This window comes from Eleutherodactylus coqui, chromosome 13 (assembly GCF_035609145.1).
Source record: "Eleutherodactylus coqui strain aEleCoq1 chromosome 13, aEleCoq1.hap1, whole genome shotgun sequence".
NCBI classification, from domain to species: domain Eukaryota; kingdom Metazoa; phylum Chordata; class Amphibia; order Anura; family Eleutherodactylidae; genus Eleutherodactylus; species Eleutherodactylus coqui.
The window spans coordinates 92573854-92587418 of record NC_089849.1 but is presented as its reverse complement, the minus strand read 5'-3'; the positions used below and the strand labels follow the sequence as shown (position 1 = coordinate 92587418).

General features: G+C 43.2%; 1 protein-coding gene across 1 annotated transcript in view; it reads left to right on the top strand.

The window, feature by feature from the left end:
* The first annotated feature begins 2717 nt into the window (after positions 1-2717).
* Positions 2718-13565, top strand: part of LOC136587608 (heparan sulfate glucosamine 3-O-sulfotransferase 3B1-like) — a 30589-nt gene continuing 19741 nt past the window's right edge. Inside the window, exon 1 of the mRNA XM_066586302.1 lies at positions 2718-3247. Within this exon, the coding sequence (XP_066442399.1) occupies positions 2874-3247 (374 nt within the window). The 5' untranslated portion in view covers positions 2718-2873. The remainder of the gene's footprint in view (positions 3248-13565) is intronic.

Genomic DNA, 13565 nt, shown 5'->3' with positions numbered 1-13565 from the left:
CAGCATAATGAACTTGTCACAACTGAATGGGCATTAAGATAAATAATTCCACATTTATAAAGCCATCGATCTTCAATGTGGGCAGCTGCACTCAGAAGCCCCTGAGCTCTTCAAAGTGACAAGAACAACAGGTCCCTTGCATATTGATCTGGGCTCTGACTGAGCCTCTCTTAACACACAAGGCCCAGCAGTCAATTATTACATGGACTCATTCATTCCACATTTACCAGAAGCAGCACAGACCCTGCACTGCACACATGTGGGGGCTTCACTGTCTGTCATACTAGCACAGACCCTGCACTGCACACATGTGGGGGCTACACTGTCTATTCAACTAGCACAGACCCTGCACTGCACACATGTGGGGGCTTCACTGTCTGTCATACTAGCACAGACCTTGCACTGCACACATGTGGGGGCTTCACTGTCTGTCATACTAGCACAGACCCTGCACTGCACACATGTGGGGGCTTCACTGTCTGTCATACTAACACAGACCCTGCACTGCACACATGTGGGGGCTTCACTGTCTGTCATACTAGCACAGACCCTGCACTGCACACATGTGGGGGCTTCACTGTCTGTCATACTAGCACAGACCCTGCACTGCACACATGTGGGGGCTTCACTGTCTGTCATACTAGCACAGACCCTGCACTGCACACGTGGGGGTTCCACTGTCTGTCATACTAGCACAGACCCTGCACTGCACACATGTGGGGGTTCCACTGTCTGTCATAAAAGCACAAACACTGCACTACACACATGTGGGGGTTTCATTGCATCTCATAGTAGCACAGACCCTGCACTACATACACGTGGGGGCTTCACTACATCGCTTAGTAGCATGGACTCTGCAGTACACACATGCGAGGCTTCACTGCACCTCCTAGCATCACAGACTCGGTACTGCACACACCGGAGGCTTCACTGCATCTACCAGCAGCACAGACTCTGCACTGAACACATGTGGGGGTTTCACTGCATCTCCTAGTAGCATGGACTCTTCACCACATGTGTGAGGGCTTCACTGCACCTCCTAGCAGCTTAGACCCGGTACTACACACACTGGAAGCTTCACTGCATCTCCTAGTAGCACAAACCCTGCATTGCAATCACATGTGGGGGCTTCACTGTATTCCCTATAGCACAGACCCTGCACTGCACACATATGAGGGCTTCACTGCATCTCCTAGTAGCACAGACTCGGCACTGCATGCACTGGAGACTTCACTGCATCTCCCAGCAGCCCAAACCCTGCAATGCACACACGTGGGGGATTCACTGTATCTCCTAGTAGCACAGACCCTTCACTGAATACATGTGGAGCCGTCATTATATCTCGCATCATCACAGACCATACACTTCACACGTGTGAGCTTCACTGTACCTCCTAGTAGCATGGACTCTGCAGTACGCATATGTGGAAGCCTCACTGCACATCCTAGTAGCATAAACCCTGCATTGCACACATGTCGGGGCTTAACTGCATTTCCCAGCAGCACAGACCCTGCAATGCACACATGTGGGGGCTTCACTGCATCCCCTAACAGCATGGACCCTGCACTGCACACGTGGGGGCTTCATTACATCTCCTAACAGCATGGACCCTGCAATGCACACTTTTGTGGGCTTCACTGTATCTCCTAGTAGCACAGACCCTGTACTGCACACATGTAGGAGCCTCACTGTATCTCCTAGTTGCACAGACCCTGCACTCCACACGTGTGGGAGCCTCACTGCATCTCCTAGTAGCACAGACCCTGCTATGCACCTATGTGGGGGCTTCACTGCACACACTGCATCTCCTAGCAGCACAGACCCCACACTGCACACACCGCATCTCCTAGCAGCACAGACCCCACACTGCACACACTGCATCTCCTAGCAGCACAGACCCAACACTGCACACACCGCATCTCCTAGCAGCACAGACCCCACACTGCACACACTGCATCTCCTAGCAGCACAGACCCCACACTGCACACACTGCATCTCCTAGCAGCACAGACCCAACACTGCACACACCGCATCTCCTAGCAGCACAGACCCCACACTGCACACACCGCATCTCCTAGCAGCACAGACCCCACACTGCACACACTGCATCTCCTAGCAGCACAGACCCCACACTGCACACACTGCATCTCCTAGCAGCACAGACCCCACACTGCACACACTGCATCTCCTAGCAGCACAGACCCCACACTGCATCTCCTAGCAGCACAGACCCCACACTGCATCTCTTAGTCATTATTATGTTCTTTATTTGCAATATTTTCGACTCAAAACTGAACTGCAAAATATTTTTCTGCCTTTAAAAGAAGTGCCTTCTGGTTTCCGGGGTGCCCCGGGCGCCTCCACATGTGACGATATATACTGATACTACTGATAACATGCGGACACTGCTAGTATTCTCCGCTGCTCGAGGTCCGTACAGCCCGCATGCACGGGGCAGAAGACGCTGTGCGGCTGATGATGATGACAGCTCTCGCTTCTCCGTGCAGCCACTGAGCCCGTCGGAGCTCCGCGGTCTGGATAGGATCGACCAGTGTCGCCTCCTATTGGCTATCCTTTATCAACAAATGGCTAATTAGCATAGAGCTGCAGCGCAGGATTGGGCAGGCGGTCTGCCCGTCAGCGGCGGTGCCCTCCCCCGTGCCAGGGCTCGCAGTCAGCAGGCTGAAGCCTGGCAGTAGAGAGCAGGAGCAGCGGGGAGAAGGAGACGGATGGGGATCGCGGGTGGATGAGGACAGCCTGGATGCTGCACCGTACAGCCTGGGATGTGCCGCCTCGGGATTGTGGGTGCAGAGGGCAGGATGCCGCAGAGGAAGGCGTGAGCTGCCTGCCTGGGGCTGCTGAATGATGCCCCTATGGATGCCAGCCCCGTGTCCCACCTGAGAAGAAGGCTGCTGCTGCCCCTGTGCACCATGCTCTTCCTCTGCCTCTACATGTTCTACTCCTGCGCCGGTTCTTGCGCCTCCTTCCCCAGCTCCAGCGCCCCGGCGCAGCCCGGAGTCCTGTCCCAGCTGCTGCTGCGACCCCCGGCGGAGGACACGGGCTCCATCAGCAGCTTCTACAACGGCTCCGGGAGCAAGAAGCTGCCCCAAGCCATCATCATCGGGGTGAAGAAAGGGGGCACCCGAGCCCTGCTGGAGTTCCTGAGGGTCCACCCCGACATCAGGGCGGTGGGCGCTGAACCCCACTTCTTTGATAGGAACTATGACAAGGGCCTGGACTGGTACAGGTGAGACCCCAATATCCTGCCTATAAACTGTATGTAATAATATAGCACTAGCTGAGTCCATGCCACCAGGGGTACATATATATATATATATATAGTATCTTAGTCACATAAGCCGTAGAGCCTGGTCCAAGAAAAATATCCAAGGGTGTCAAAAATTCCTCATGGGCCATATGTCAAATTTGGTCGCAATCTTCCCATTAGGGTGTATACACACGGGCGAGTGCGAAATTCGAACTGATATCTGGGTGCGGTTTTGCTTAAAAAAACCCCAAAACATCGCATCTCTGTACTCGTCATTTTCACGCAGATTAAATAAATTACAAGTATTTTCAATAGTTTCAATGGCAAAAATTCAATGAAAATCACTTGGAATACAAGTGCCATTCGATTTTTTGTTAAAGATCCCCTAGTAAATGGCGATTCGTTGCCCCAAATTAGGACATGCCGCGATTTTTCTATCTTGCAGCATCGCCCATGTGAATAAACACGTCGAAATCAATGTTTTATTAATATGCGCAATTCTGTCCATATCGATATCCAACGGATTTGCGCGTAAAACCCACACTTTATCTGTACGGTCCCCTCGGCCGCCTGGACCTGGGTGTTTCAGGAGGTGATTCCATGTAAGACATTAATCCAGCCATTGAAAGCGGCTTCTTCTCCTTGGGGACCCCCTTCCTTCTCCAGGACCCGATAAGGGTGCAGGCAGGGGTCTGCTTTGTACAGATTCCTAATGTATCAGTCATGTAGCAGAGGGGACACTTCCACACCGCTCCGCTCTGCCCAATTATTATTGATTTGGGGCTTTACATGCTGTTTAATTGCTGGAGCAAACGACCAAGTGCCTCCATTATCTTGGAGATGAAACGTGTCACAAGCATTACATACTAGATACATAGATATAAAGCCAGGCCTGCTTTCATCATCTGATGACCCGGGAGAGGGGGCAGCGGTTTAATTCCAGGAGGGAATTCTGGAGAGTCAGAAATTAAGCAACAATAAACTATTGATTTTTTTGTGCCTCCACTTTCCTGCGGCCTCCATATACATTATATATGTAGAGTGGAGTTTATTTATTGAACCGCACATATGAGCCCTCCATTACCGGCCAAGTTAAAAAGAACTTCTACTGCAATGTAATTACAAAGAGAAGAGAAAATAAAACTCCTTGTACTTTTTTAATGGGATGGATGGAGACTTCTATTAGATTTCGTTTTCTGCTTCTTCCAATATTCCGAGTGGATATTGATCGTTTTTACGTATCAGACGCAGCTTTGTGTTTTAGTTGACCATTTCATATACGCTTTCTGTTACTTTCTTGGCTTTGCCCATCACAGAAGGTTTACCTGTTTGAATGGTGCATATGCAGAGTCGTAGTGATCCCTGTTGAGGACTGGAGGGTACTGCATATCCCTGCTGCCTCTAGACGAACAGATCATCCAGTGGAGGATGCGTCGCCTTTATCATTAGTGCTTTATGACATCAAATTATATCCCTGCCAATGCAGCCTTTCCAATTACCAATCAGATTAAATAATGCTGTTCACACTTCAGATATACTCGGTGTTACATTTGTGTTTATTTAAGATGAATGCCGATACATTTTGCAACTGTTTCTAAATAACCATCTAGAATGTTACATTTTATAGAGTCCTCTGATTTCTTTCGTTTAATGTTTAACTCTTTGAGGATTTAGATTGCTTAATACAAACAAAAGGGCTTTCCATGAAGAAAAAGACCCCCCCACCCCTATTAATGAGGCTTCACAATGTGCAAGCATCCTAATATTCCTACAACATCCGCTTTTGAACTTCTATTCCTGACAGAGATCAAGTTGATGATAACCGTATACTTTCAAGTATCACCTCTAATATGCAAAGCCGGAGAAGTAGGTGAACATCAATATTTACGGGTGTTTTTGGTTATAATGAATAGTATTGCAGTACGTTTTATTTTTTTTTTTTTCCTTCCACCACCGGTTTTTCTTCTTTAATCTGCCTTCAAAAGAAAAAAAAAAAAGACACAGACTTGTTACGACATGGATGTGAACATTCATTACCGCACACAAAAAATGCCCTGGGAAGATTCTTTGTCATAATAATGTTTTTGTTCTGCCCTTTTACTCTCAGAATCTTTGTACTCATTCATTGAAAAACTTTTGCCCACTCCCTTTATGGGGTAAAAGACAATCTGGAACCTCAACACATTCACATCCGTGACAAAGACATTGGCAGCGAGGAATTAGGACTGATTTTGTAGGAGTTGCACTTCTACATATAATTCTATATATTAAGTATTTAGGTTGTATCGTCTCTGCTGCTCACACTGCAGTCAATGGACCATTCACACGGGACGGGATTGTCCGCAGATGCGGATTTTGGTAATTAGCACGGATTTTGTTGGGTTCTCGACTGCAGAATTTCTTTCCCTTTAGACTTTAATTGCGGACTTACATCTCCTGTGTATTAGAAATCCGCATCAGCAATTCTGCAAGACGTCCTTGATTCTGCAACAGAAAACTTTTCCTCTGCGGAATTCAATCCTGCGGTTTTGAAGTAAAGCAGATCTTAACAGGTGCAGAATTCAAGCCCCGTTGGGATAACATGGTGACGCAGAAATGTCCACGCAAACTAATTCCGTACCATGTGAAAGGTCCCTTATGGAATGGTAGTGTTGGTGTTACATTGCTCTAACATATTGAGAATAGTCAATGCTGTAGAAATCATCCACGAAGAATCTGTAATTCCCTGAACTCGGGGTCCGTATGTGGGGATGTGTGCAGCAGGCTGGATACATAGTATATAACATATAGATTCTGAATAAATAGATTCTTTGGGGTCACTTAGAATTCACATATTATACACGCTTGTCTATTTGGGCGTAGAGTGTCTAAAATCCTTGACTTTGGTTTTATAGTACTGGAAATAAGTTACTCTTGCTGCGTCGTAGATACCTCTCTGGTTTCATGTTATATGCATTGATTTGACTTAGTTTACCAAGTCATGTCTCTACTTTCGATTATTTTTTTAAAGGGGTTTTAGCTCTTATTTGCAATGAATTACTATGGCCTATATATATATATATATATATATATATATATATATATATATATATATATATATATTAGTATGTGTGTGTATATATGTATATATATATATATATATATATATGAGGAAGGAACAGTCTTCCCTGGCAACACAGTATCAGATAGGCTTCAGGGGGTGAACGCTAGATTGTCGCACTTGTGAGTCTTACTATGGCTGAGCTCATTGGAGCACATTGGTATACATGGCAGCCTTGATAAATTATACAAGGAATACAGCATTTTAACTCCTGTGTTGCCAGCATCAACCATTCATCCGTAACATTAGCGGATGGTATATTATCCCGGAGCTCAGGTGAATGAGGTTGACAGCTGTTCATCCTCCTATCACAACACAGCAGGGAGATCATTAACGACAGATCCTGTTATAGGTGTCCGTCACACAGATCCATATGGATGGGGGATTCAAGCTGTACGGGGAGTAATCTCTTGTGTGTAGTAGACAGTCATTTAGCAATCTTTACCTCCTGCTCAGCACATAGAGGGGTCTACAATGGCCATAAATGCACCACTATTTCAGAAAATATGAAATACGCACTTCTGCGGGGGCTAAAGCTACGAAAATTTGTCATGTTTGATATCAGCAGAAATGTCAGAAGGAGGCAGAAAGCTGCCATGACTGTTGCTTGTAGCCGGATATACTAAAGGGCTGCTTGTTTCGTATCTACAATTCCAAAAAGGTCTTGTTGCCAAAATCGTGTTCCTATTTCCTGGGTCGTCTTTTATCAGTTATGTGATATCCTTTATATAATAAACAGGTGACATTAATATAAGTCAAGCTCTGGCAATTCCAGGTGATGAATAACACTTCAGCGTTCGTTCTGCCAAGCCATATAAGCTTGTTCATTTTTGGGAAGGGGAAGGAACATCGTGCCCCTACAGTATTATGGAAGGATACTGAAAGATCATTGTGAAAAGCCACCCAGCCCGCAGAAAATTGTCCGAGAACTTGTGCTAATAGGCAAATTATTCCATATTGACTCAGAGTGTTGTTAATTCTGGTATAAAGTTACAAAATCTTAAGTAGTCCGCTCTCGTTGCAAAGAAAACTTGAGAAATCTTTACAGCAGTAACGTACCTGAAGCGTTAAACCATTAACCGCTGGTCTTAGGTTACAGCAATTGTACAAATACACGGCGATACCGATCCTTGAGAGGAAAAATATACTGTACCTAGCAGAACTAATGGAACCCATCAAAAGTACTTTAGAAAGAGGAATCAAATATTTTGCAGCCAGAAGCATATTAACCCGGCTCATACATGGGTCAATCTGCCCCCCCCCCCCCCATTCTCATACCCCATTAGTTCACTGTATGATCGTAGGTCTAACAGAAATTTACACTGAATCTGGGGAAGGTGAATGTCCAGCCTGTTATCCTCAGGGACAGTAGTTCTTATATCTGTGCACGTCTGGATGTTCTTATGGAAGATGATGTTGGTTAGAAAATATAGCATTCAGATTCGGGATGAATGCTTGTGTCCATAACAGCTACTTATGTCAAATGAAGTTGTAGCAACGATGTGTGAATGCTGACATTGGCCAATGTGATCGCAAATCAAGCAACAACCAGACATTTTTTTTCCTCCTCACTCCCCATAAACACCAACAAAAATACACCGCCTACCGGAAATAACAGTCGTTTCAGATCTATGCTTTGTTTATAACCTTTATGTGTCTGATGATTGTGTTATCAAAGTCTTTGATAAAGGGGGCAGCATCCAAAAATGTCAGTAAAATGATTACATACATCCCTAGAGGACATGGTTAGCCTTAGCCAATCACCATCCTCCTGCCAATCTTCTTCACCGTGCAGGCTTCATGATGAGATAAGCCTTTTTGGTCAACAACTATTACTATCAGTTGACACCATGTTTGTTTTGGCTAAATGTGGATGTTCTTACAAAAGTACCCAATGTAGATGAGTGGCTGTTAGAAACCTGCGGATTGTTGGATGGTCCAAGCTAATATGTCATTTCTATGGCCAACTTGTATAGCTGGGGGTACCATAGTTGTAAGTGTGAAGTTACAATTTCTCTGGGAATTGGATTGTTCATGGTTGAGCATTGGTTTCGCCTACAATATGGCCGCCCTTCGTACTGTACTTGTAATTAAACCCTCCATATCCTCTTCACTACTCCACACAACCAGATGAAATTATAAAAGTACGTTCCCCATTTCCTCGCCCAAAGATTTTATTGTAGCCAACTGAATTTGATCATGCGGATTTCCAATTAACCCAACTAAAGTCTCAGAAATGGTTGATAACAAAGAATATTCTGCACATACAGACACAACAAATCTCAATACTATGTGAAGAAACACACAAATGTAGGGAGACCTTTCCATCTGAATGTCAGCAGTAGCTCCTCACTTGATGAAGTACATCCATTCACTGTACATAACGGGGGATTTCCTTTTGTAAAGAGGCTTTAAGCCCTTCGTCAGCAATGAAGGTCAATGGGAACCGCGAAATATGAAATACCAGTAACCTATATTTCCATCTTGTGACGCCACAGACCGTATTATTAGATATGTGTGAAGCGGTGAGCTCACCTTTATGATATGGCTGCTAAGAAAACGATTCCTTAGTAACTTTTCTTCTATGTCAATATATTTTTCTTCTCTTCTCCCAATGAATCTGCTTTACATCACCCCTATTGTATTAACTCCATCATCCAGGCTGGTGTACATCACACCCTGCCAATTCCTTCTGCAATAAACCAAATCATTTGAATTTCAAGTTGCTATTTTCTTAACTATAAAAAGTAGAACGTGTCTTTTTCTTTTTTTTTTTTTCCTTTTTAACATCTGTAATATTTATCTTGGACGGAGATTTTTCCTGAGGTGCCAAAAATTCTTGATTCACATTAACCAAATGACAAAAAGTGAGGTTTACCCAAGGAGTCCACTACTTCATTTCCATTCACTTCAACACATTCCACACATTTAACATTTCTTTGGGGTTCATTTAGCTGGAAATTGTTTAATTAGAGAATTTTTTTGAACAGTTTTCCAAAAGGTTTTACAAACTTTTCTTAAAAAAAAAAGTTCCCCCCGTAACACGAAACTCAGCATTGTCTTAAAATAATAATAGAAGCGACTCTTTAAGAGAGGAGGAAATACTAAATCCACCAGGATTTTATGCACAATTTTTCATTATGTGTCAACCTGCCAAAATAATTATTTTTACATCCCGGTAGCGCTAGCGGGTTCAACATCCATAGAATATGACACATTGCTCTTCTCGGAATATAACTTATGTTTATGACCCTCAGACTGCCGTTAGTCAATAGGTTAATACTTTACTTTTGTGCCTGTTTAATTCTAGAGTTACAAAAAGTTAAAGAAAAGCAGCCCGAGAATCAGTTTATTTACAATATTTGCTACATTTTATCTGTCTACAAAAATTTTACAGCAAAATTAAACTTTATAAACGGAAACATAATCATTTTATAATACGAAATAAGGCAAAAAAATATGAATTTACCCTGTTTCCCTGAAAATAAGACATAGCATGATTTTCCAGAATTTTTGAGGATGCAAAATGATTTTTCAGGCTTTTTGAGGATGCTTGAAATATAAGCCCTACTCCAAAATTAAGCCCTCATAACAGTTAATTTAAAAAAGGCAATTTAAATAGTGTCCAGGCAGCTATACATGTAAAAAAGTTAAACCTTTTGGAACACAAATTAATATAAGACACTGTCTTATGTTTGGGGAAACACGGTAGTAAGAAATAATTTTTTCCAGCATTTTTCTAAAAAGCAAAAAAAGTTTTCAAATAGAGCTTTAATACATTTTAAAATGTTTACACAAATTTTATCAGAAATTTTTTTATATCCCCGTCAATGAACTTCTCACAGTTATTGGAAACTTTTGATGCCACTTAACGTTTCTGACAATGTTTTGTCACATTTGACAGTATTTACCTCAGTTACATAATGTAGCTATATCAGATCCATGCCCCAGATATTTTTCTATTGCCCCCCCCCCCCCCCCCCCCCCCGACCAAGCAGCTTCTTTTTTTATAACATTTCCAGATTCTCTACTGGAAATCATTTACCACCATTGAAGGAAAACAGATGCGCATTTGTATTACATGAGGCATTTCTAATGCTGGGATGTGCAAACATTTTCAAAAAGTTTTTTATCTGCTGTGTGCCTATTCCGATTTTTGTCTTTATTCTGCTTGTTTGTTGCCGGGTAAGTCGTATTCAACCATAGCTATAATATACAAGTTTATAAAACCCAAGAATACATTCCCTTCATACCATAAAAATGATATCATCAAAGATATAGCGTCTCTTTTTGTAGCCATATATTGAGGTTTTTCGTTTTATACCTTATTCGATACATCCGTATTGGGCCGGCTTCACACAGGCGTCAGCGTATTTGTGCATGCCTTAGCGGAACGAATGATGCTTTTTGGCATGCGCATCGGTGTATGTATACACGTTTTGCGCCCGGCAAACATTTAGCAAAAACGATTGAAATGGCTAATTTTAATGCATTTCACATGTTTTCTTTTAACTGTGCAATTGCTCAGTGTTTCACGCATCACCTTGCGTATAGCGCACCCATCCTCCATTGACTTCTATGGGGGCCTTTGATGCGCAAATATGCAGAAAAATGAAAAGTTCCATTTTTTTGTGCAAAATACGGAAATATGAACAAACTCATTGAAATCAATGGGATCTGTCCTCTGCGTTTTTGTCTTCGTTATGTCTTCATAGGCGCAGGGAAACCCCCAATAGCATGTAATACTAATAATTTACCAACTGCGATACATTAATCGTGTCCGCATGACTTGTTTATACCAGGACTCCTCCACTAAACAGCGGCTATAGAAGATGGGACGTTTTCTTTTCCTTCTTTAAATACTTAAGAGCACGGATAAATGAAACAAATGCCAAGCTGTCAGTCTGCTGCCACTATAATCACCAGTCAGTCGGTCGCCTTCCAAATAATCTAATCTAATAATCCCCACAGAATAGCACTTTTTAGGCCATAATACTAATAGATTCCAGTTTTTCGGTAGTAGGAACAATATGTGAGGCCAAGGACATTTCTGAACAAAATGATTCAAAAAGTGTATCCAAATAGTTCAACCGCTTCCGTAATATCCATCGGCTGCTGCGTAACTTCTTCATTCTTCTATATATAGAAGATGGTGAATTTGTGTTCTGTACATTAGAGAATAAAACGGTCTACCCAAATGGAGATTTTGGGGGTTTGTGGTAAGAGTTTGATAACAAACATAAGCCGAGTCCATAGATGGGGTTGAGATTTCTGCACAGATGGCATATGTAATCCGTGTTCCATTGGATGGAGGGGGTTGGGGGCATCCAGTGAAGGCCTTTTGCCCCATTGAGTACTGTATTGCATATTGTCTGCCCAGCTCGGATTTCTGAACACCTCCTCCCTCATCCTCTCACCTGTTGTGTCGTTGAACTGTCCAGAGAGCCTGGCACATGTGTGAGCGGTGCTCAGGAGGTAGCTTTGATATTTCAGTATCGTGACCAAGATTCCCACATTGGGATCAGGCGAAGATCACGGCCGTCATAAATATGCTTCATTCAGTCATCGAACAATGTCACACTGTCCAAGCTGTGGAGGCCGATCATAGCTCAGAAACATTTGCTGTGGAGGCAGGTTCACTACGAGGTCTACATATGACATGTTAGCCTGGGGCTTTATATTGTATTTATATACTATACAATACTCTTCTGGTCACTTTTTCGTCTGGGGTGCCTGGAGATAGAAGGTGTTCCCTCTTTTTTTCCTTTGTGTTTTCCAACAGGGACAACAGAAAATGTCTTCCATTACTACTCCTCCGAGGGTTCTCACCTAACTTTCCCACACTCCTGAGTGGAAAATGTTCCATACACCCTTTGTTCCTGTATCTATAAATATAGATAGGTCACTTACAATTCTATAGGGGGCGCCCCTTTATCTGAGGTGCCTGAAGATAAAAGGTGTTCCCTTCTTTTTCCCTTTGTGTTTTCCAACAGTGACAACAGGAAATGTCTTCCATTACTACTCCTCCGAGGATTCTCACCTAGCTTTTCCACACTCCTGAGTGGAAAATGTTCCATACACCCTCTGTTCCCGTATCTATAAATATAGATAGGTCACTTACAATTCTATAGGGGGCGCCCCTTTGTCCGAGGCGCCTGAAGATAGAAGGTGTTCCCTCCTTATTTCCTTTGTGTTTTCCAACAGTGACAACAGGAAATGTCTTCCATTACCCCTCCTCTCAGGGTTCTCACCTAACTTTTCCACACTCCTGAGTGGAAAATGTTCCATACACCCCCTGCTCCTGTATCTATAAATATAGATAGGTCACTCACAATTCTAGGACATCTGGGCAACACCCAATATAGGAGTGTAATGGCGGCCATCTAGGTTAGCACAAAGGATTCCAAGGAGGAGTTATCACAGTTGAGTCAAACTATTATTTTACAGTAATAGAAGAGGGCAACTCATGTTTTTTTTTCCTTCAGGTGGCCTTATGCTCTAAATCCCGTACAACCTAGACATACATTTTCTATGATTAGGCTTGCACTGCTGGATGACAGCTAATATGTAATTGGTCGGTGGCTACTGTTGAGGTTGTCGTCTATACAATGTAATCATACAAATCCGAATGTGTTGCCCAGTGATACAGTGGAGGTTAATGGAAATGCTGACCTGTAAGAGTCTATATTTTGCTTACAGTGACCATTGTTGGTTTACTTCACCTCCTGAGCCAAGCGAACGTTAAGCAAATTACAAGTGCTATTATTTCAGACCTTATAATTAAAGGGTTGTGCTTGGTACCCGATGCAGAAGCGGATAACAATCTGTACTGTGATTAGAGGGCAAAGGCTACACCAGAGGACGTAATTACATCGACTTTGAAGGATTACTCCAAAAGGTGTATAGTGGCATTATCCTAATGGAGTACAGATCACTTTGCAGAATAAGCCAAGGAGCTCTTACTACCGGCCCATCTGATTATTTGGTGTTCCAGTGGTTCTTGTGAATTTGAAGAATGTCTTCTTGACTCTTCGTAGCCTTCTAAGGAGTAAAGAGCGTAGATGTCTTAGGGATCATTGTATCTGGTGGATCGAGCAGATTAGAAGATTATAGGTAGAGGTGACTGAACCGTTACCAATATTTATGAACTGGTTCAAGATTTACTGGTGATTTGGATGCATTTGTTCCAATCGAGTC